The sequence below is a fragment of the Pseudorasbora parva genome, chromosome 12, assembly GCF_024679245.1.
Source record: "Pseudorasbora parva isolate DD20220531a chromosome 12, ASM2467924v1, whole genome shotgun sequence".
NCBI lineage: Eukaryota > Metazoa > Chordata > Actinopteri > Cypriniformes > Gobionidae > Pseudorasbora > Pseudorasbora parva.
In genome coordinates, this window is record NC_090183.1 from 33986261 (window position 1) to 34008191 (window position 21931).

The 21931-nt window shown below is 37.5% G+C and overlaps 1 protein-coding gene across 2 annotated transcripts in view; it reads left to right on the forward strand.

The window, feature by feature from the left end:
* slc9a7 (solute carrier family 9 member 7) overlaps window positions 1-21931 on the forward strand; it is a 49531-nt gene that overhangs the window by 19866 nt on the left and 7734 nt on the right. Inside the window, exons 7-16 of one of the 2 annotated variants that reach the window (XM_067459948.1) lie at window positions 498-639; window positions 1223-1328; window positions 2420-2508; window positions 3345-3458; window positions 4780-4891; window positions 5314-5467; window positions 10637-10696; window positions 14205-14268; window positions 19368-19450; window positions 21148-21253. In XM_067459948.1, the coding sequence (XP_067316049.1) occupies window positions 498-639; window positions 1223-1328; window positions 2420-2508; window positions 3345-3458; window positions 4780-4891; window positions 5314-5467; window positions 10637-10696; window positions 14205-14268; window positions 19368-19450; window positions 21148-21253 (1030 nt within the window). The remainder of the gene's footprint in view (window positions 1-497; window positions 640-1222; window positions 1329-2419; window positions 2509-3344; window positions 3459-4779; window positions 4892-5313; window positions 5468-10636; window positions 10697-14204; window positions 14269-19367; window positions 19451-21147; window positions 21254-21931) is intronic. The other variant, XM_067459949.1, reaches the window with a different exon arrangement.

The following is a 21931-nucleotide window of genomic DNA, read 5'->3' on the forward strand; positions in this document are numbered from 1 at the left end:
AGTATCAGTTTCTAGTTCCTTTTCTGTTGCTACAAAAAAGAAGGGTTAAATCACGTGTTTGGTCTGCGGCAGTTGGCGGAATTTCCCAGACTGCCAGCACAGAGGGTGCTCGGGATATTTTTCACTGTAATGTTGATTAGTAAAAACTAATGATGCTGCAACTCTAGTGGTATTTTAGGATAATGCTCTGGCTCCCCCTTTTGGACACAGTGAACCAGAGCTTATTATTTCTGATTTCCTGCTTCTGCACCTTTTACAGAATTTGTCCAGAATGTCACAGCATTATAACAGTGTTGTATTTATACTTTGCTGGAAAAAATAACTTTCCTATAAAATTACAATAATTACAAAATAAAATGACATTGGGTTCGCATTATGCTTCAGGTCAGGTCAAATAATGATTTTATATGTAATCTTAAGTGTCCTTTTTTATTGGCTGCGTAGGTCATAGATCAGCACAGTTCGATAATTTGGATTGTTTTGTCTTTGGAATTAAGGTCAATTGTGGCGTATCAGCCAGCAGGAGCCAACACGCACACATTTGATGCCTCTGCCTTCTTCAAATCGGTGGGTGTTTTCTTGGGCATCTTCAGTGGCTCTTTCGCCATGGGCGCAGTTATTGGAGTAGTCACTGCCCTCATATCCTTTTGCATGTTGTCATGAATTGCATTTATAAATCTAGGTTTATGCAAATAAGCTACATTCATCCTTTGACTGCATTGTGGTGTTTATTATTATTATAATTATTTTATTTTTTTAAAGAAACTAATATTCTTATTCATCTAGGATGCATTAAATTGATCAAAAACTACAGTAAAGACATTTAAAATGTTACTCTAAACAAATCCTGTTCTAACTTTATGAAAAAAGAATCCTGAAAAATCACTTATCACTGTTTCCATAAAAATATAAGCAGCAAAACATTGATAATATAAATGTTTCTAAAATGTTTCTACCAATTATAATATTTTCTGAAGGATCATGTGACACAGAAGACTGGAGTAATGAAGCTTTGCCATATAAAAATATATTAAATTAGAAAATGTTATTTTGAACTGTAATACTTCACAATATTCCTGTTTTACATTGTTTTTGATCAAATAAATGCAGCTTTGATGAACATAAGATTTGTTTTCTCCAAAAACATTAAAACCCCGAAGACTCTTTTATTGGTACTGATTAGATAATCAGATGTGTGGTTTCCATTCTTAACTTTACCCACGTGACAAAATTCACCAAGCTACACTGTTTTCCTCTACTGGAGACGGCTTTGTTCTTCCTCATGTCTTGGAGTACTTTTCTCCTGGCTGAAGCATGTGGATTCACAGGTGGGTGTTAATGTGGATGGGGAATAAAAGCATAGTGGTTAATCCGCTATGTAACCCAGAGATCAAACTATAGTATATGCAACCCTTCTAGGAACAGCACAACATTTACAATTGCTAAACATCAATTGGAATAACAAACTGGTGTTTAAAATATAATCTGTTCAATTTTTATCTGCTTTGTTAGCATGAAAATTATTTAAAAGAATCAGGAAAAATAACCTTTATGGTCGAAGACAATAGCCTCATGGGCAACGCTGGCCCATGGTCCTTTTACGGTCGTTTCACAATCCCATCTCCCACTTCACTTTCTGTCCTCTCTCAAGCTGTACTTTCTAAATGCTAAATCTGCTAAAGTAAATCTAAAACATAAAAAACATTGTTTTTGCCAAATTGTTTGCATACAAAAAAATGAATTACAAAAACTTTAAGGGGTAATTGGATGCCCATTTCCACAAGTTGGTATGAGTCTTTAGAGTGTTCATGTAAAGTCTGTAACATGCTAATATGGGACAGTCCGTCAGCGGTCCTGGGCGGAGCCTGAGCAATGTGACATAATATTGTTTAGAAAATTCAAACAGCTTTATTATTGAGAGTGTTTAGGCTTTTTGAGGATTAAAAAAAGGAGTGAATGGATTTTTATCATTGTAGGGTGGTTGTCCACACACTTTACTCACCCTTAAGCCATCCTAGGTGTATATGACATTCTTCTTTCAGATGAATACAGTCAGCATTATATTAAGATATGTCATTTATAATTCTTGGATTAGCCAGGGCATTTCTTAATATAACTCTGATTCTATTCGTCTGAAAGAAGAATGTCATATACACCTAGGATGGCTTGAGGGTGAGTAAATCATTGGGTCATTTTAATTTTTGGGTGAACTGTCATTTTAAAACTATCCCTTGTTGCTGTACCTGGGAGGGTCATGTGGCTGAATGTTGACATCCTTGATGTGTAAATGTGTGCAGTCACTTGCACTTGTCATTTTAATTGTTTTATTGGTCACCCCCAGCCTGGATTGAAATTGCATCCCATCCTCCACTTGAAACAAAAAAGCCACATATGATCCTGACTTCCTTTACTATTTCAGGTGTTGTTGCTGTGCTGTTTTGTGGAATCACACAGGCTCACTATACCTACAACAATCTCTCGGAGGAGTCGACCAAGCGTACCAAACAGGTAAAAGATTTTTGCTGTATTCAGGGGAAAATACATGAACACTGGATTCTGGTTGTCTGCTGTCAGAGCAGCTGGTATAAAACCAGGGTGATTTGAACTGTGGCAAAGTAAGGTATTTAGGAAAGAAGGAAGGATGTTTTTTGGGGAAGGGATGTCCTGTGTATTCTACTTCAAAAGATGCTTTGATACAAGGGGGTCAGTAAGTCGAGGGATAATGCTAAATGAATTCCCAGCACCCCTGTGGTGTCGGCAGAGCGGTGCAATGTGATGAAGCAAGGTGAGGTGGTGTGCAAGCAGCCATTACAACACCCCTGTGGTACTGGATTTCTCTCCAGGGGGCTGGACTCCCTATTATCAAAGCTCCAGTCTGTGGGGAGAAGTTATAGACTGGAGTCAAAAAAATGTACGATATTGGGGTGAGCTTTATATCTAACATATTTTTTTTTTAAAGTCAGCGTGGAGAATATAGAGGAGGAGCATGCATTTTTTAGTTTAGTTAAGACTTGCTTTTAAAAAGGTGGCATTTTCTTAATGTCAGCTGTTTTGTTTAAAGGGATAGTTCAAAAATACTCAAAAATGAAAATGTTCATCATTTACTTACCCGCATATTGTTTCAAACCTGTATGAGTTTCTTTGTTCTGCTGAACTTAAAAGAAGTTGTTCGGAAAAATGTTTGTAACCAAGCAGATAGAACAACCATTCACAACCATAGTTGGGGGAAAATACTATGGTAGTGAGGCTAAGTAAATGATGGCAGAATTTTCATTTTTGGGTGAACTATCCCTTTAACAGCTGTGCTATTGCAGCTTCATGTGTATGTTTCTTTGCCTTTGCAGTTGTTCGAGGTGCTGCACTTCCTGGCAGAGAACTTCATCTTCTCCTACATGGGCCTGGCACTCTTCACCTTCCAGAATCATGTCTTCAGCCCCATTTTCATTGTTGGAGCCTTTGTATCCTTGGTCCTGTTTACACCTTGTCACGTCATGTGTTTTTACTGATCAGATAGCTATCTGATTTGTTAGCACTGTTGCATTTACACTTGGCCACATAAATGTGTCTCCACAAAATGAATGTAAATCTGATCTTTGTTTGCTATTTGCAAATTTAAATTTCACGCCAACGAAAGCAACCGATATGAGCTGCATTTTATTTTATCATCATCTTTTTTTCAAAATCAAATACCGCAGTAGGAGAGAGAACGGTTTCAGCAATGGTAAGATCATTTAGTCTCTACTGTTAATGAAGAAGCGCATTGAGCTTCAGGATGCAACACCAATCATTCCGTTTAATTTGTGGCAGTTTGAGCAATGGCTTGCTACTCTTCTGTGGTGGGCCATATCTGTGGCAATGCGTGTTGCTGTAGTGCTTTCCTCTCTGGCTACTGGGAACTGGTATAACACACTCGCATGTGTTTTTATTTATTTATTTATTTATTTTAACCATTTTGGGAGGAGAAAAATGTACATGGCTGACCATATGCATTTTCATTCTAAAGTGGTACGAGTTGTCAGATTTAAATCCATCTTTCGGAGAGCCTTTACGCCTGGTCTTTTCACAATCTGATGGCTATCCAATCATAGAAGACGTGTCAAGTGACCAGGTGTAAAGATTCCCAATTCGGTTGAATTTAAATTTTCCAAGCCATTTTAAAGATTCAAGAACATCTGGGAAAACTACAGGCTCTTTTATTTATGTGATTTATGACCACTAGGTGGCATTGTGTACAGGTTTTAAAGAGAAAGCGAGTCACTTTTTCTATTATTTTAGAAATTTACTTAATGTCACCATGTTTGGCAAGATCCAAAAAGGACAAAAAGCACCATAAAAGTGGTCCATATGTAATATATTATAGTAGTGAATCTGGACAATATGGCAGTTTACATAATCGATCTTCAGCATCATCTTTGTTTTAAAACTTTTAACCTACAATTTCAAGTATACGTACAAAACTTTTTAAAGATTTTAATATTTCTGAAAAAGTCTCGTGCGCTCACCAGTGCTGGATTTATTTGACCAGATTTATTTGATGCAGTTTTTTTTTCAGGATTTTTAGAGGAATAGAAATTTCTGAAGAAGAGCATTTATTTGAAATGGAAAACCTTTGTAACAATGAAAAGACTTTTACTATCACTTTTGGTTAATTTAATGCATCCTTGCGGAATAAAGGTATTCATTTATTATTTTTGGATGGTTGTAAATGTCTAAATAATATAGTTTAAATTTAAATGTTTCTTGTGTGAGAAGAAATGTCCTTAACATTTGGACTACAAGATAGCCATCTTTATCGGCCGGGCCTTGAACATCTACCCCCTTTCTTTCCTGATTAACCTAGGCAGAAGACACAAAATCAGTGGAAACTTTAAGCACATGATGATGTTTGCAGGTATGGTGACCACACCTGGCTTAGTTACTTCCTCTTCTCTGACAATTGATTACATACGGAACTATTTAATAAAGAAGTAGAATATTCCCAGTGGGATCTAGTGTCCTTTAGTGTCACACTCTTTGATGTGAACTCGGTAGATTTCAGCACCCTGCTGAAGGTTATCAAGATCTAAATTAAGAGTGAAATGAGGCATCAGAATCAGAACATCTCTAATAACGGCTCTTGATGTGGAGCAGCTCCCCCCAGACCAGCAACACCACCCAGCTAAAAGGGCAGCAAAGTGCATTACCCTTAAAACATCTGATCGAGTGTGATGCCTCTGTTTGCCTGTTTAAGTTCACTAACATTCTATTTGTAGCAGCGCTGTCATTCTTACTAAAATCTATTTTGACTACTGCGTGCATGTTTGTGCTCTGCAGGGCTGCGAGGGGCAATGGCATTCGCTCTGGCGATCCGCGACACCGCTACATACGCGCGACAGATGATGTTCACCACGACCCTGCTCATTGTGTTCTTCACAGTTTGGGTGTTTGGAGGTGGCACCACGCCAATGCTGTCCTGGCTACATATCAGGTCAGCGTTCAGGAAACCTTGATCAGTGCTTTATTTGACTCTTTTGCTTAGAGTGAGAAACATTTTTCACACATATGAAGTTTTATTTGATTGAAGGAACATTTTAAGAATTTTTCAGTGTTTACAAATAGGATGGTAAAGCCTTAGAACATCATACAGACATTTTTACAGGCTCTTTTGACCTGGACCAGTAAGCTTCCACATAGAATTGTACTAACAACTAATCAGAACACCTTAACAGCTTAATCAGCAACAGCATGGCTACACCCAGGAAATCAATGGACAAGCAACACTTTTCAATTAGTACAATGCATAGATTGATAACATTGAACATAGAACATTGATAACAGACTTTCACAGACTGTCCAGCAGGTGTCAGAAAAGCTCACCATAAACGGGTTTATTCATTTTTATTAATAAAGCAGATTTTGACAAATGAGGTCATGCGATTTCTCCCCCCCACTCTTTCTTTCATTATCTTTTTGGGGTGTGAATGATGTACAGAGGGTATAACAGGCATGATTGAGACTGTGGCTAGTTTCACACTTTTTGTTTGTCAACTGTGCATTCTTCCATTTTGGTTTGTTCTGAGGTGAAATCCTTGCATAAAATGTACCGTAGCAGATGGGAAAGAAGCTGGAGTTGTTTACGTCGCCAGGAGCTGGTGTTTGTCTGGCTGTCCTCAGCAGGGGATGGCTGGTACGGCGCCATTAATAAGTGCTGGTAGTTTGTCAGAATAAAGAGGATTATTGAGGACCAGTGCTGATGGCAGCTGATGTAGAATGGGATTGAGAAGCTCACGTTATTATCTGCAGAACTGCTGTGCACTCATGGAATCACAGTTACTATGTGTGGGATGGCCATGGCGAGGTGAATCTAAGCTGCATTAACAACAGTATTTCTGTAAACTAGTTGCCTTTGTCCTTTAATGCCAACAAATTAGGATGATGCAGGTTTAAATTCATTTAAAACACACAGTAAATGGCTTTGTGTAATTGGGAGCTAATGCACTGGCCTTACGTAAGCTGACTGGAATTAAGACCAGCTAGGATAAGTTCATAACTATAATTGTCTTGAGTCTCCTGCTGCTACACAACAATCTTGGAGGCTTTTATGTTTAGCTTACACTGCATCCCATGGATCATGATCACAATGCACTGATGCTGTTTTAGAGATTTTTGCATGTCCAGTTAATATTTCGCAACAATAACAGATGTCAAAGGCATATTTCATTCATTAATACTTGCTCTCATGTTGTTTGAACATTGAATAGTTGTTTTTAGTACATCGTTGTCAAGTAAACAACACCTGGTTCCAATTTAAGAAAAACAGACAACAGCGTTGTCAAAACAATCCCCATACACACGAATCTGCGAAAATTACTAAAATGCTCTATAATGCATGTCTGGCCAGTAGTTAGAGATGCCAATTTGTCGCTTTGAACGGCCAAAACTCTTGAACTTTTCCGGTGTTTTTTTAAAGCAATTGCTTTTGGTAACTGAAATGAAGTTGAATTGAAACAAAGCAACTTTACTAGGTTCACCTGTTCGGCTGTGGTAAAAATCAATTTTTTAAAGGTGTCATGGACTGGCTTTAAAAAAAAAATTATAATGTTGTCTGAGGTCAACTAATGACGTTTGTGTGGTTTTTACATTCAAAACATCATAACTAATAAGTAATAGGCTGTTTTCTACAATGGTTTTGAAGCTCTCCAAAATGCCCTGTTTTTGATGGGCGTGACACACTGAAGATTTGAAAGCATATGTCTAGGATTGGATAATATTTGCATATTTAATGAGCTTCGGCTCCCCTGTCAGTTCACATGAGGCATGGATTGTTTTGAAAGTGGCCAAAATAATTATCTGATGGGGCTCATTCTCAACTTATTTATTTAACAAACACAGATTTATCTCTCATCCACCCGTGATTGAATCATTTTTTTATTGCTTTGATACAAGCACGAACCATACACACAATATAAGCGCGAAACACACGCGCGCACACACACACACACACACACACACACACACACAACGGAGATCAAGAAATGAAAGCTATTTCACTATTTGAGATTCACCGGCCTGCTGGCGTGCTTGCGTTTTGGTAGCCCGTCTGGAAAACACAGAGCCCCGGGACATTGGGCTTTGCGAGCCCTGGGAGTCTAATTTCGCAATGAACCAACAAATAAGCGATTCTCCAGCTTGTGACAGCGTGCTGGTATGCTGTTAGACACGTCACTTACACATAATCAATATGATCTGTAACAATGCAATAGCTACTATCGCATATTTAAAAAATATTTTTTTACTTACATAAGTGTGCTGCACCATCCCTGTCTTATCCAATATAGAAAGCACAGCATTGTATTTTAATCTCAATATGAATGCAAATCCAGCGTCAACCTGTGTCTTGTTTACTAATTATTATCTTGCTATCTTCAACGTGTTTATTTCTCGGTAACACGATCAGTTTAGCTCCACGAGTCAGTGGGTTGGGCTACAGAAGATTGTAGTTGATAAAATTCCAAATACTTACATTGAAAAAAGGACTTTAATGCATTGAACACCTTAGTACTGTGTCTGTGAGTTTTGAATTTTAATGGCACTACTTTAAAAGCACTATTGAAGGGAGTTTTAATACTTACTCCTCAATGCGCCATGCAAGTGCACATACTGTATGCAAAGCAGACATTGATCATTTCCTGTTTCTTTCTAAAGAGCTTTTCATTTTCCTCTGTATACATACACCCACTAAAGATTCATATCTTTTTTTTTTTGTGTAACAATATAAATTATTTACTGTGGGTGATAGGACGTTAAGTGATGTAGGCCCTAAATTTCCCCCTAATCTCAATGCCACTCCTACAGTCCAGACCTTTAAATTTCAACTCAAAACTCATCTATTCTCTATGCCCGTTAAATCATTATTTTCCTCTCTTATCTTTGCTTCCAAGTGATCTCTAACAAGTAATAAATAACACATTTTTATGTTATATTATTACTTTATTGTATTTAATATTCTCTTTGATTCTATATCTTATGTTAATTATCTGTAGTTATTTGTTGTCTCCATCTGCTTGTTTGTAATAAGCAGGCTGACTGTTGCTTTGCCTATTGATTGTACTGTTGTACTACTTTAAGCAACCGTGTGTCCTTGAAAGGCGCTATAAAATTATTATTATTATTATTAACAGCATAGCAACTTTAGATTCATGAATTTTAACAATATATTGGTCCATTGTTTGTCTCCCAGCACTGTAAAAAAAATATGTCTTCAATTGAACATTTTCTGGTGACTGACCAAATCAAAAATGTTCAGTTGGCCAAATTGATATTCTGTGAATTGATGCAATTGAATTGACAGAAATTCTATTTGGCCAACTAATACATTTAGATGTGATCAGTCACTAGAAAATGTTCAATTGGAGAGCTGATTTTTTTTTTTTTTACAGTGAGCTGAGCCACGAACCCTTTCTGTGTGGTGTCATGTTCTCCGCGATTCAGCTGGTTTTTCCTCCGGGTGCTCTGGTTTCTTCCATGCCTGTTTCGTGGATTAGATATGCCAAAATGGTCGTGTGTGCACTCTCAATACTGGGTTGCATCAGTAAGGGGATCTGGCGTAAAACCTGTGCCAAATCGTGAGTGAGAGAGTGAGAGAGTGAGAGAGTGAGAGAGTGAGAGAGTGAGTGATTCCTATGAAGCGGACCATGCAAATGAGCGGAACTTGCACTAGAAAAAATAATATAAAATTGAGACAATAATCAAACAATACACCAGCAGATCAAAGAGACATTTGCCGTTTCTCTTATTTTAAATTCTGCACAGTAAGGGTAACGGTCCTCTGGTCTCATCACATTGCATTAGTGTAATAACAGTAGTGATTTTTCTGTCGGCTGTGTTTCCTGAGCATTTAGGGATTCCACCACTGGATTTTTGTTGCTCCACTTTTCAGCTAAATTTGATGGATGCAATTCTCTCTCATTCTCCAAAGGGTTTCCATTACCACAAATGCACTGCAGTTGACCTCTGGACTAGCTCACGCTACATTTTTCCATGTTGAGTGAGGCAACTCTCCAATACTCACACATACAGACTATTCTCAACTCGACTGCGGTTGTCTCCTGCTTTGGGCAACTGCTAATCAATGTGCAATTAAAAGAGCAATCAGGTAACTTGTTGAAATAATTTTGTAAAGCATCTGTACTTAAGCGGTACCGAGAGAAGAGGCTCACGTTTAGCTCAAATAAACAGATGGGATGCCACTGTTTTTTTTTTTCCAATGCTGACCAGGTCACTTGAGATTAAAGAGAGGCTTTTGCATAGCTCCCGGTTGAAACTGGAATCGATGGTACTTTTAGGCATTTGTCAATGTTTGAGTGCTGGGGAAAAAAAGACAGAATGCAAAGCATGACCACTTTCACATGCACATTAAGTGCTGCTTTTCATAAAGGTATTTCATTATTTTTGTTTTTTAAATATTTTTGTTTTAAATATATTTACTTTTTGGGGGGGATATTTAAATAGTTTAATTTTATTTAATGATTTGTTTTTGTTTTTTTATTGTTTTTTTTTATAAATAAAATGTATGAAAAGCCTTGATACAGTATTATGACACTTTTGAAATGGCCTGACAGTGTTTGGAGGCTGTCTGTTGCTCAAGACCCAAGCCGAAAATGCTCTCTTCTGCATTGGCTTAGACTTTCTTCCTCTGTGTTGGGCAGTTCTCCCTTCTAGAACAGTCCCAGGAGGTTCCACTTACTCTATAAACACTGAGCTCAGAGCACAGAGAGCCAATTCATAGAAGGAATGTGAAGCACTGAACACACTTTATGTATCGGAAAGGAAATGTCTGTTTTGCAGACGAGTTTAAATTAATTTCGAACTACTACTTCAGTCTCAGTGTGCCCAAATGGACCATTATATCACTCTTTCGATAATTGTTAATTTCCTCATCCTTTTAAATTGTGTTACTTGTAATGCCATATGTTCCAAGAAACACAACTAGCAATACATAGACACAAAGGCCTACCTTTGGAGTCTATGAAAAATCTGAGTTTGAAGTTGTCAGGATGTTTGTTTGCAGGGCTGGTCTCTTTTGAATTTCCCTAAAGGGATGAATAAAGCATCATCATCATCATCATCATCATCAAGAGTTGTGTGTTGTGCTCAGGGTCGGAGATTCTTCTGCTGCTGAGAACGAGAGGCTGCGTAGACCGTGGAATTATATCAGGTGATGAGAGACTTTGCAATCTTGTACAGGTGGTGGTGACCTTTTGGCCTCACTTGGTAAACTGCACACTAAAAGCAGTCGTTTGTGTGGGTGTTTGATTCTGTAATGTCTGGGCTTCTGCTTTAATCGAGCACATTGGTTGCTTATGGCTCTATATCAGTGTTCCTGCTTAATCTGCTGTTACTATCCTGTTTTGTTTAATAGTGCTGCACTGAAATGAAGGACGCTGTCTGAAATGATCAATTGAAGATAATATTTTTTTAAGTGATTACTTTCAGTCGAAACCTGTCTGGTATCAGTTCAGTTCTGTTATATTTTGTGTAATCTTCTTCTCCTTTTCTACTCAGTAAAGAGTACTACAGCACCCCTTTATATGCAGTTAATATAGCAGACTCAAATGTTTGTTCTTGGTGGTTAGTCTCCATGCTATGCCAGTGCATTTCTACCAGGGCTGCATTTAAAACTGGTGGGAGTCAATTTGAAAGTGTGCGCGTGTGCGTGTGTGTGTGTGCGTGCGTGCGCGCGCGTGCGCTGTCGCTTCTGTTTTCACATTTGTGTGCTGAAGGAAATCTGTAGACAAAGTTCTCTGGCTAAGACTCCACACTGAATGAGTAATACCAAGGCATAAAAATTTGAACTTCCACTTATACCTGCATTATAAACAATCTGCTGTCCTTGGCTTCCTTGCGTCTGCCACCGCATTTCTGCACACAGGCTGACAGCAAGAGCGTACAGGAAGGATATTTATGTTCAGTATCCACCATACTTTCCACACAGGCGTGCATATTGCGTAGAATGTGGTTAGGGGCGGCACTTGGTACTCTTCCTCGATCTTTGCTTTGACTTTTTGTTATAACTGGCCCCTCTGACCTCTTTGTGACCCTTTAATGTAGCCCAACCTCCAGCTGCAGGCCTAGTTGTTACAGTAGCCTAATGTTTATGTTGTTTTACATTCATTGATTTTTCTTTGTATTCCATTTCCTGTTTTGTTTCGTCTCTTACTTTTCCTCCTCTGAACACCTCGGTTTTTTTTTCAATTCTGAACTGATTTTTTCCTTCTATAAAGGTTAAGCTCTCTCCTTCCCCACACTTTTTCAGTTTTCCCTTCCCCGCTGTAACTTTCATGTAAGTAAATCAACCGAGAGCTGTAAGTACTGTTTGGACAACTCTGTAAACCATTGGGGAGGAAAACTGTCTTTTGTTTTACAAACAGTTCTTATCCAGACGTGGTAGAAACAACAGCAGCTTGTTAGGACACCCAATTTGTCACATATATGCGTCACAGGCTTTGGCACAAGCATGCTAGCTATTTTTTTTTCTTCTTTTTTTATTTTATTTTAATTAATGTTACCTACATTTTGAGAAACAAATCCTCCTCGCTGACTAAAAAGATTAGACATTCGGTGAAGGTTTAACTACTTGCGAGAGCAAAGACCGATAAGTCAGTTCTTTTTGTTTTCATTGGCGCTTGTCCACATGGGCGGCACTAGAGGCTCAGAATGCCTGAGCATCTGCTAACCCTCAAGCTCTGTCTAACATCACAATGAAGTCTCTGTTGATCCTTGGGGTTCAAAAGCCAGTAGCCACATCATATCCATTGCTTTAATTGAGAGGGAGAATGAAAGATGAGCAACAGGATCAAAGATCAGTAAATATACTTAAAGGCCAAAGTAAAAGTTCACCTAGTGTGTCACTTGTCTCAGCAGAATCTAACCCTGTGAGCTCTAAAGGTCTGCTGGGTTCTCCTCATATTTCAGCCAGTCAAGAATGGGAGAGCATGTCTGGCCCTTCACACAGGTTTGGTCTCCATATTATTGGTCTCCATGTTATTAAAATTTGGAATAAGTCAATAATTATTCTCACTTTATAGCCAGTCAATCAGTGTTATTTTAGTATTATTTATATACTATTATAATATTTTTTAATATTTTTAAAGCTTTTATTATTATATTATTAATTTTAATTGTTTATTTAAAGCTGCTGTCCGTAACTTTTTGCACTCTAGCGGTTAATAAACACAACTGCATGCGTCTCGCTGAAGAACACTGCAGCCGGAGCTACTTCTCTCTGTTCATGTCTATGGGCGAGTCACGCAGCGACTGCGCTCCTCCGCAGTGGAACCTACCAGTCTGGCCTGAAATAGTCCCAATATAAACACTTATTATAAGTGTACCATAATTATTCAGGGTAAGACAAAAACACGGTTTGGAAAATGGATTCGTTGTACATTCTCATTATATAATTTTTGTAAATCTTGAACACAAAAAAAGTTACGGACAGCAGCTTTAAGTTTTAGTCATTTTAATACTTTGACTTAAATGTAAAGCAGAAATGTTTTTTTTAACCAATACATGGTTTATTATTAAAATTATATGTATACTTTGACAAAAAAACAAAAAACAAACAAACAAAAAAACATTAAAAACTGAAATAAATCATAAAGCATATTTAGGCATCACAGTTATATGTACAGTATGAAAAAATATAAAAATATTTTTAGATTATATTTAATAGTGCTATTAAATGATTTACATTTTAGATTAAGTTAGATTACAAAGTAATTTATATGTAAAACTAGGTGAAATGAGCATGCACAATTTAATATATAAAATATTTATAGACTAATGTGGAGTAGACGTCAGTTACGTCACTTGCAGCTGTGCACCCATAGTGTGGCAAAAAAAAATAGTGGTAACAAGTAGAGCTGAAGGGGTAAATTCCATATGTCATGGGACATGCATACATAGCAGTTACTGCATGAAATAATATTTAAACCGATAACATTTTACATAGATAACTTTTAAACATGGCCTGTATAATTTTTATCTCACAATTCTTTACTCTTTCTTGCTTTGCATGTTTATATCTCCCAGTTCGGACTTTATAACTCGCAATTGTGTGTTTATATCCTGCAATTCTGAGGAAAAAAAGACAGAATAACGAGTATATCTCACAATTCTGTATCCCTTGTGAGATATAAAATCACGAGTTTACTTTTATTCTGTGGCTTCCACAGAATGCTACCGCAGAACTCATTTTCTGCCACCAGGTAGGCTCCTCCCACAAAAAATGTCAATACCGTTTGCAGACACAAAATAGGTCTTGATTCTTGATAACTAAAAAATCTCTTAATATCTGATGATACATGATATGGTACTGATATTTTGTACATCCCTTTGTTTTGTTTTAACTTGCTGTCTAGTGGTGGTTTTATCTTAATTAGATGATAGAACAAATAAGTCTGTAGACTTTATAATTTATTTCTGCAACTACTTCCTAGTGCAAACCTAGCCTTGATGGAGTAGGTGTGCGGTGTGAAATAAGATCATAACATGATCAATATCTCTCTGCTTGAGTCCATTGCATCTTTTCTCTTTTCGTTGTGCTGCTGCTGATTGCAGGCTTTGCTAAAAGGTCACGCCACATATGTGGCTGCATTTTGAACTTTGGGTTGAATACCTATGTAACACATGCACACAGACTGACTTTCAATTTCTGTCGTTTTCAGGGTTGGAGTGGATCCTGATCAGGATCTTCAGCCATGTGGAGACAGCTTCCAGGTCCTTCAGGGAGTAAGTCTTAATATGTTTCTGTCCTCCTGCCAATGAAGCTTTTACCATCATTATATTTCAAAAATGTAACTTTGCTTTGGACATGAGCGATGCTTTAAAATCAAGAAAGGAAATATGTGCTAGCACTTTTTAAATGAACAGTCTTATGTTGCATAGACATCTGAAGGAAGAACTTGGCATCACCCTTCAGAACACCCTAGTTTTATGGATTTGCACTGACAAATCTCACTTGCATTTGTTCTGGGAAAAAAACCCTGTGAACCTCATTCTGAATTGCCACGGCTGACTTCATACTGTTCCTTTTGCACGTCAATGTAAAAACCTCATATACAGCTACCTCAAAACCACACGTAAATTCATTCTTCTGGTTCTCTGCCTCTAAAAGCTATACAACAATCCCTTTAAAGATAAAGAAATGTGGACCCCTTTAAAACTGGCAATGCAAACAAATTCATGCACCAGTTCATGCGACACAAGTTTTTTTTAATATCATGAATTGTTACTCAAATTAGAATGGAAAAGCTAATTAGGAGTGGACACTTTGGACACTAATGATATTTCTCACTCTGTTCATCCTGGTTTAAACTGGTTCCATCGTAGAGCAGTGACAGAAATCAGATCAGTTGAAGCCGCTCATCATCTTGGCTTCTGCAGAAGCACAGTGATTTAGAAGACAACGCAGACTGCAAGCAGTAGTAATATGAACACTGAGGATGTCAAAAGTATTGGTACTTCAGGACAAAGTGAGATGCTGAAATAATACATTTGTAACAATAATAGCCTTTGTGAAGTATTTGTTGTCAAAGACTTTACATGCTCTTTGAAGAGTGCCTGTGGCTGACCGTGAGCGGTCAAGCACGCTTATTGATAAAACATAGTGGGATGAGAAATTTAAAACCCTAACTAACAATCTGGGGCAGATTCAGGAAATCCTTCTTAAAGGGATAGTTCACCCAAAAATTAAAAATGTCTTCTTTTTTTTCTTTCACCCTCAAGTCATTCTAAAACTGTATGGTTTTCTTTCACTTTAAGACAAAAATAAGAAGTAGTTAAGTTCCCTACAGTTAGTGCAATACTTTAACAAAGTTTTTGAAGTTCCCAATTTTTTTTTTTTTAAACGGTCAGCATTTTTTTTTTATTGTCATCATTTACTTAACCTTATACAGTTTCAATCCTGTATGAGTTTCTTTCTTCTCTTAAAGGTTGGGTAAGTTTTATTTCAAAACTGTTTTACAAGTAGACAGGTAAGGGGCGTGTCTAATAAAAATGGCGAGAAGAGAGCGCACTCAGTGCAAGTCATTATTATTCAAAACACACGACACATGACGGACATTAGCTGAGAACTAACATACGGTATGCTGGCTTTTACTTGAATATGCTCGTGTGTCATGTTCGCTTGTTTGTTCATTTGCGATCTTATTGTGGCTCACTTCAGCGATGATTAAGATTCATTCATTTTCACACCGTATGGAGCATCTAAATCTCCTCACTGTCTGTTTCAAGCGCTATTTTACAAAATGTGTCCGACAAGTAAGATATACTTTTCATGATCTATATAACCCTAATCCGGTCATAATTATAATATGACGTTAGTTGGATTAGTGCTTGTGTTCTATCGAGTGGTTTGTGTTTATGTGATGAAAGGGAGGGACTTTTTCATTAAATATTCGACCTGGATTAGTAAAACATATTTTGCTGTAGTCTTTGCCTGGGTTACGTATGTGTGGGGCAGGGCTATCAAATAGGGGCGAGAGCCTTTTGGGGGTAGAGGCGTGTTTGCTTTGGTGATTGGTGATTTGAAATATCAACAACGGTTAACAGAAAGCACTTACCCCACCTTTAAGAAGATATTTTGAATGATGGTAACCAGACAGTTGATGGTGGTCATTGACTTCCATAGTAGGAAAAATAATATGGAAGTCAATGTCTACCGTCAACTGTTTGTTTACCATCATTCTTCAAAATATCGCATTTTGTATTCAGCAAAAGAAATACAATGAAATACATGTTTTTTTCTTACCCTGAATTATTATGTATACTTATAACAAGTGTTTATATTGGGACTATTTCAGACTGGTCTGGTAAGAATCGCTCCGGAGAAGCACAGTCACTGTGTGACTCGAACAGAGAGAAGTAGCTCCGGCTATAATGTTCTTCCACAAGACGCTTGCAGTTCTGTTTATTAACTGTTAGAGCGCATTAAGTTGCAAAATAAACTGCAGCTTTAAGAATTAAATAAATTACCTCAGGAGAGAGAACCTTTTTGTTTTCTACTGTAAATTATTTCTCTACATTACTGTTTGATAGTAAACCGTTAAACAGACAAAAGTGAGTTTTTGTATATTGCTTGGCACCTTTGAAGGTGCATTGTGTGAATTTTAGCAGCATCTAGCAGTGAGGCTGTGAATTGCAATCGGTCAGCGCTACGGTAACAGGAGACAGGACAAAAATGTTGTCGTCGGAGAGAGCAGAGAGTGACTAGTGCTCTATAGAGCAGTTTGTCCGTTTAGGGCTCCTGTAGAAACCTGACTGCAAAATGGTGACTTCACTGTAAAGGGACCCTTGGTGTATGTAGATAGAAATGGCTCATTCTAAGGTAATAAAAACGTAACGGTTCATTATGTAAAGTCTTTATACACCACTGAAAACATATGTATATTATATTAAATTTTTGTCAAGATTCTCATAAATACTACAAACAGCACCTTTCAGAGGCCTTTATGTCGCTCTTTACTTTTGATATCCCAGTAGGATTTAAATCTGATACAAGTATGTTGAGTTACAAGTATGCAAGATTAGAAAATTGAAATAAATAGAAGATAGTATTAACTCCTAACTCATAATAACCTCACTATAGTATTAACGCTAAAGGAATATGCCAAGTTTAGGGTAGGTTGCAGTATAGCGTTACTTTGAGCTTGTTTGTGATAGCCTTAATCTGTAATCTCTTTAAATGCAATGAAGCTGAAGTTGAAGCTGAACTCATGAGGTTAGGTGAACTTGGAGAAACGTACTGACCGTTGAAAGAAGGGTGCGAGACTTAAGATTTATCTACATATACAGAGTCAGTTGATAAATATGGATGAATATAAAGCGTGTTAACTGTTAGTTTAGGATAACTGGTTAAGTATCAGACTTCATTTCACCCATTTGAAAGTCTGCTGAATTTTTCTTTATGACCTGGTGTTGTGTTGCCAGTAGTGATATAATTAAACAACAGACTTTACCATTTAACCTCTTAACCCTCGCCCTGCTCTGAGAAATAAATAAAAAAATGACATACCCCAAATAAAAATGTCTGCAGCTCTTAAACCCTATGGTCTATATCCATAAATGTGGTCCTATTTTAAACTAGACACTTTAAATTATGTTATTCAAAAGTCATAATAACTCAAAGTAGTATAGGGACAGATTAAAACAAGGGGAAATATGCATGTAAGTGACTCACGTTTTTATTTTTTTATTAATCCCTTATGGAAAAATTTTTTAGATTTTAATTTTAATGCCCTGAAAATAACCTAAATATAAAACTGAATGTCTGATCATGCTTTGATTAAAATTTGAGGACGATTCTCTCAAAAATGTAGCTCCTGTAAGCTTTTATGTCAAAAAAGACTGGGCGTCCTTTCAATAAAGTCCAATTATATTAGAACATTTGTGTAATAGTAAAGAGTAGTTTTTATTCAAATAAATCTGCAATAAACTGCTAATTATAATGCATTTGCAGTCCCTGATAACTAAAACAACTATTTACAGAATTTACAAGTGTAAAAAAACTAATTTAGTTGATAAAAACAGTCTCTAATTTAGTCTGCGCGTTGTGTGTAAGTGTGTGCGCTCACACTGGCAGGCGCTGGATACGATGAATGAAAACTGTGGAGACGACGCTAAGTAAGCATGAGGTATTCACTAATGCTTCTTACGACATCTCTTACATAAACTACGCAAAATATTGTCTTTTGATTCGTTACTACATCCATCAATCAAATCTATGCTGGCTATGCATTGGCTAGGCATTGACTGGCTTATCCAACGAAGGACCAGCGAGTTTGACTGACAGATGTATCACCCAGTGACGCGCTCCCTTTCTAGCATGTTTCCTAACCGGGCTTATGATTGAAGGAGAGAGACCTGGGAGGGTTTAATATGACCGGAACCTTCCACAGTACAGGGGAGATTGTCAAAATAAGGCTTACAATCGCTATTTCATTGAAAATGGACATGATTGATTACTCTTAACACAAAACGCTTATGCAAACAACGGAGGATTTTTAGTTTTTTCCCCTTATTTTTTCGTTGTTTTGGATTAAAAGTGGGATGCATTTTGAAGAGTGGACTCTTACACAGACATGTATGGTGTTGTTTTGTGGATTCGTCCGATCTGATCTGAACGTCAGGAGATGAAAGATGAGTACCGCGTTCATTATGCTAATGTTTAAATAGCCACTGCTTTAGCATTTAATTTAACCCTTTCCTCTCTGGTGTATTTATTGCAAAAACGAGTTCAGAACATGAATCTTGAGTGTTTTAGCTTTCAAATGATGCATAGTTTGATATAGTTGATTGAACAGTTTGTATAAAACAAAAGTAATTATAAGTAGAGACACGCCCACTTGCGTCAGACGCCCCGCCCACGATCCGGTGCGGATTAAGAAGTTAAATATAAAAGTTTAATGACAGTAATTGTAATTTTAATGCTGGATGGAAAATAAATGTTCACTTCCATTGTTTGTGGCTTTTTTGACACAGAAAACGTTTAATTCTTTATTACTTAAAAGGCAGACTTTTAAGATCACATTTAAAGTGTCAGCTTTCTAAACCTTTGATTTACTTCCAAATATCTTTGATTCTATTTGAACAGCCTCTACGTCTACCTCAGACCTGATTGTAGCCTGGATTGCTGTAGGCTAAATAGACTGATGTTCAATGATGGAAACAACTATATATTGACTTTGTAACATTTATTCAATGATTTTCTTGTCTGGCTCAATAATGAATTGTACTTAAATAATAGCTTCTCTATATCTCAATATTATTATAAGGTTTCCAAACCCTGTCCTAGATTATACAAATAAGAATTGCTTCCTCTTTCTCCTCAGGATGGAACCCAGTCAGAAGGGCAGAGCAAGACCAAGCAGGAGAGCGCCTGGCTCTTTAGACTTTGGTATACTTTTGACCACAAGTATCCTTTCAGCATGCCATTCACAACAACACACACTTACACACTTTTGTGGTCCTGTCATTAAGAACTCAAGCACGGCTGAGCATTACTTCTTGCTTTCACCGTTCTATTATCTGCTTTTCCGTGAGCCTAGCCAGTGAGATTACTTTGGCTCCATGCAAATGACTTACAAAAAAACGTGCTCCCACACCATAGACGACAAACAAAAGAGACACATATTGATGAAACTAGCTAAAGCGGATCTGGATGAATATAAATACGGAGTGAGAATGAGGCAGATTTCATAGGATAGCTGTTCTTCTGAGACCTTAACTGAGTCTCTAAAGACCCAAATCGACAGGCCTTAACCTCCTTTGCTCAACCACCGCTCCAAAAAAAATCTCCAGGCTGAACTAATAATCACCTCTATACGAGCCGCTGGAAATGTCATTACATTTACATTGATACGTAGCGCACCCACATTTTCTCATGTACTCTTCAATGCATTTCCTGCACAGCTGTGGCTAGCAGCTCCACATGTGGTGACTCACAGGTCCTCAGAGCTTATGTCAGATGCTTATTAGGAGACTTAGCTTGCGTCCACAGCCAAGATTTTGAGCTTACATGTGTGTTGTCTTATGTCTTGTTGTCGACAACACACCAACCTACTTAACAACATTCAGTTCCTTTTTTACAGGCCCTCAGAAGTGGAAAGTGTAACATAAAGTGTGTTTGTGTGCTTTACAAAAGACCACTGCTATTGAATTGGCCAGCAGCCTGTTTTATTTCTCTTTGGATACCAGACCACGCTATTGGACATCCTACAGAGAGTATTTACCTGGCAACCTCTCTATAGCCTTGTAGGTGACATCCAGCTTCCCCCTCAAATATATTATACACTTCCAAATCCATCACAGAGTGTTCTTGGTTTCAAGCCATCAACACTTTACCACTGCCTTCTCTATTTTTATCCTTCTCAGTCAAAAAAAAGAAACTCAGTATTGCTGCCAAATGCGTACTAGCTGTCCTGCTTAGATCTGTGTGCACTAGACTCTGAGTGAGCTATTTAAGGGGACGTGATCTGTTTACGCCACGATTATGATGCTGAGACTCAATCATATCTGTTCTGAGATGAGCCCTCACTGCTGCCATGCTGAATTTGAAATCTTCCGTTATAAGAAATGCTATTTTTAAAAGTGGTTGGTTGTTTTCAAATCTTTGACTTGGAAGGAAGTAGCAGTCTTGCAATCAAAAAACATTTTCACAAAAAGATTGTCCAAGCTAATCTTTTGCATTCAGTGAAAGCTAATAGAACTGGCCATCGGCAACCCTTGGGATGTGTGCCAACTTTGACATGCAGAGGGATAATCACTGGCATGGGACAATTGGCTAAAGAGATGTATGTATTTCATTTTAAGTCCCTCAAACTTGCATACAGACATACGTTTTGTGGTTACCATTCCTCATAGTCACACAACCTGTTTTAAGTTAAGTGCTATAAATACTGAGATTTTAACCTATGCTAGCGCACAGATCTGACAATCCATTTGTGCAATCGAAGGTGCATACTTCTGTGTTTATCCCTCCGTGTGCCAGATATGTTAGCAGATATACCGACGCATCAACCAGTAGCCTCATGTGACCGTATAGATTCATGTTTTATATCTACCTGACAGTGACACTTCAGCAGATTTTTTTCCCCCTTAACCCAAGTACAGTTACCTTAAGCCTATCCTGACCCATAGCGGTCCCCCTCTGACCTCCACCCTGCCGGCCTGCTGCGGTCCACTGGCTCGATGTCTGACCAGCCCACAGGCCTATGAGGTAAGACCACATTATTCTCACCAAACCTCCATTTGTTTGATTAAATATACAACAAAAACAGTAATGTTGTGAAATAATATTAAAGTTTAACAAACTTTTACATAGAAATATCTTTTAAAATGTAATTTATTCCTGTGATGGCTAAGCTGAATTTTCAGCAGCCATTACAATCACATGATCCTTCAAAAATTATTATTCTAATACGCTGACACGATCACCTTTTCAAGTGTAATTGGATTTTATAGAATACATTCGCCTTATTCCTATGCCCCATGTCGCTTTGGACGAATTATTGGTGTAACTTCCGTTAAAGGATTAATTCACTTTAAAATAAAAATTTCCTGATAATTTGCTCATCCCCATCTCATCCAAGATGTTCATTAATTCTTTCTTTAGTTGAAAAGAAATTAAGGTTTTTGAGGAAAACATTTCAGGATTTTTCTCCACAGAATGGAATTATAAATGGACCAAAATGTTGAAGGTCCAAATCAATATAGTTTCAGAGGGTTCTGCATGATCCGAGACCAGGAATAGGGTTTTATCTAGTGAAACCATCAGTCATTTAAAAAAATAAAAATGTATATGCTTTTTTTTTTAACCTAAATTGCTCATCTTGCGCTGCTCTGCGACACACTAGACGTAGGCAGAAGTACTGCCCCAAACACGATTAATACAAAC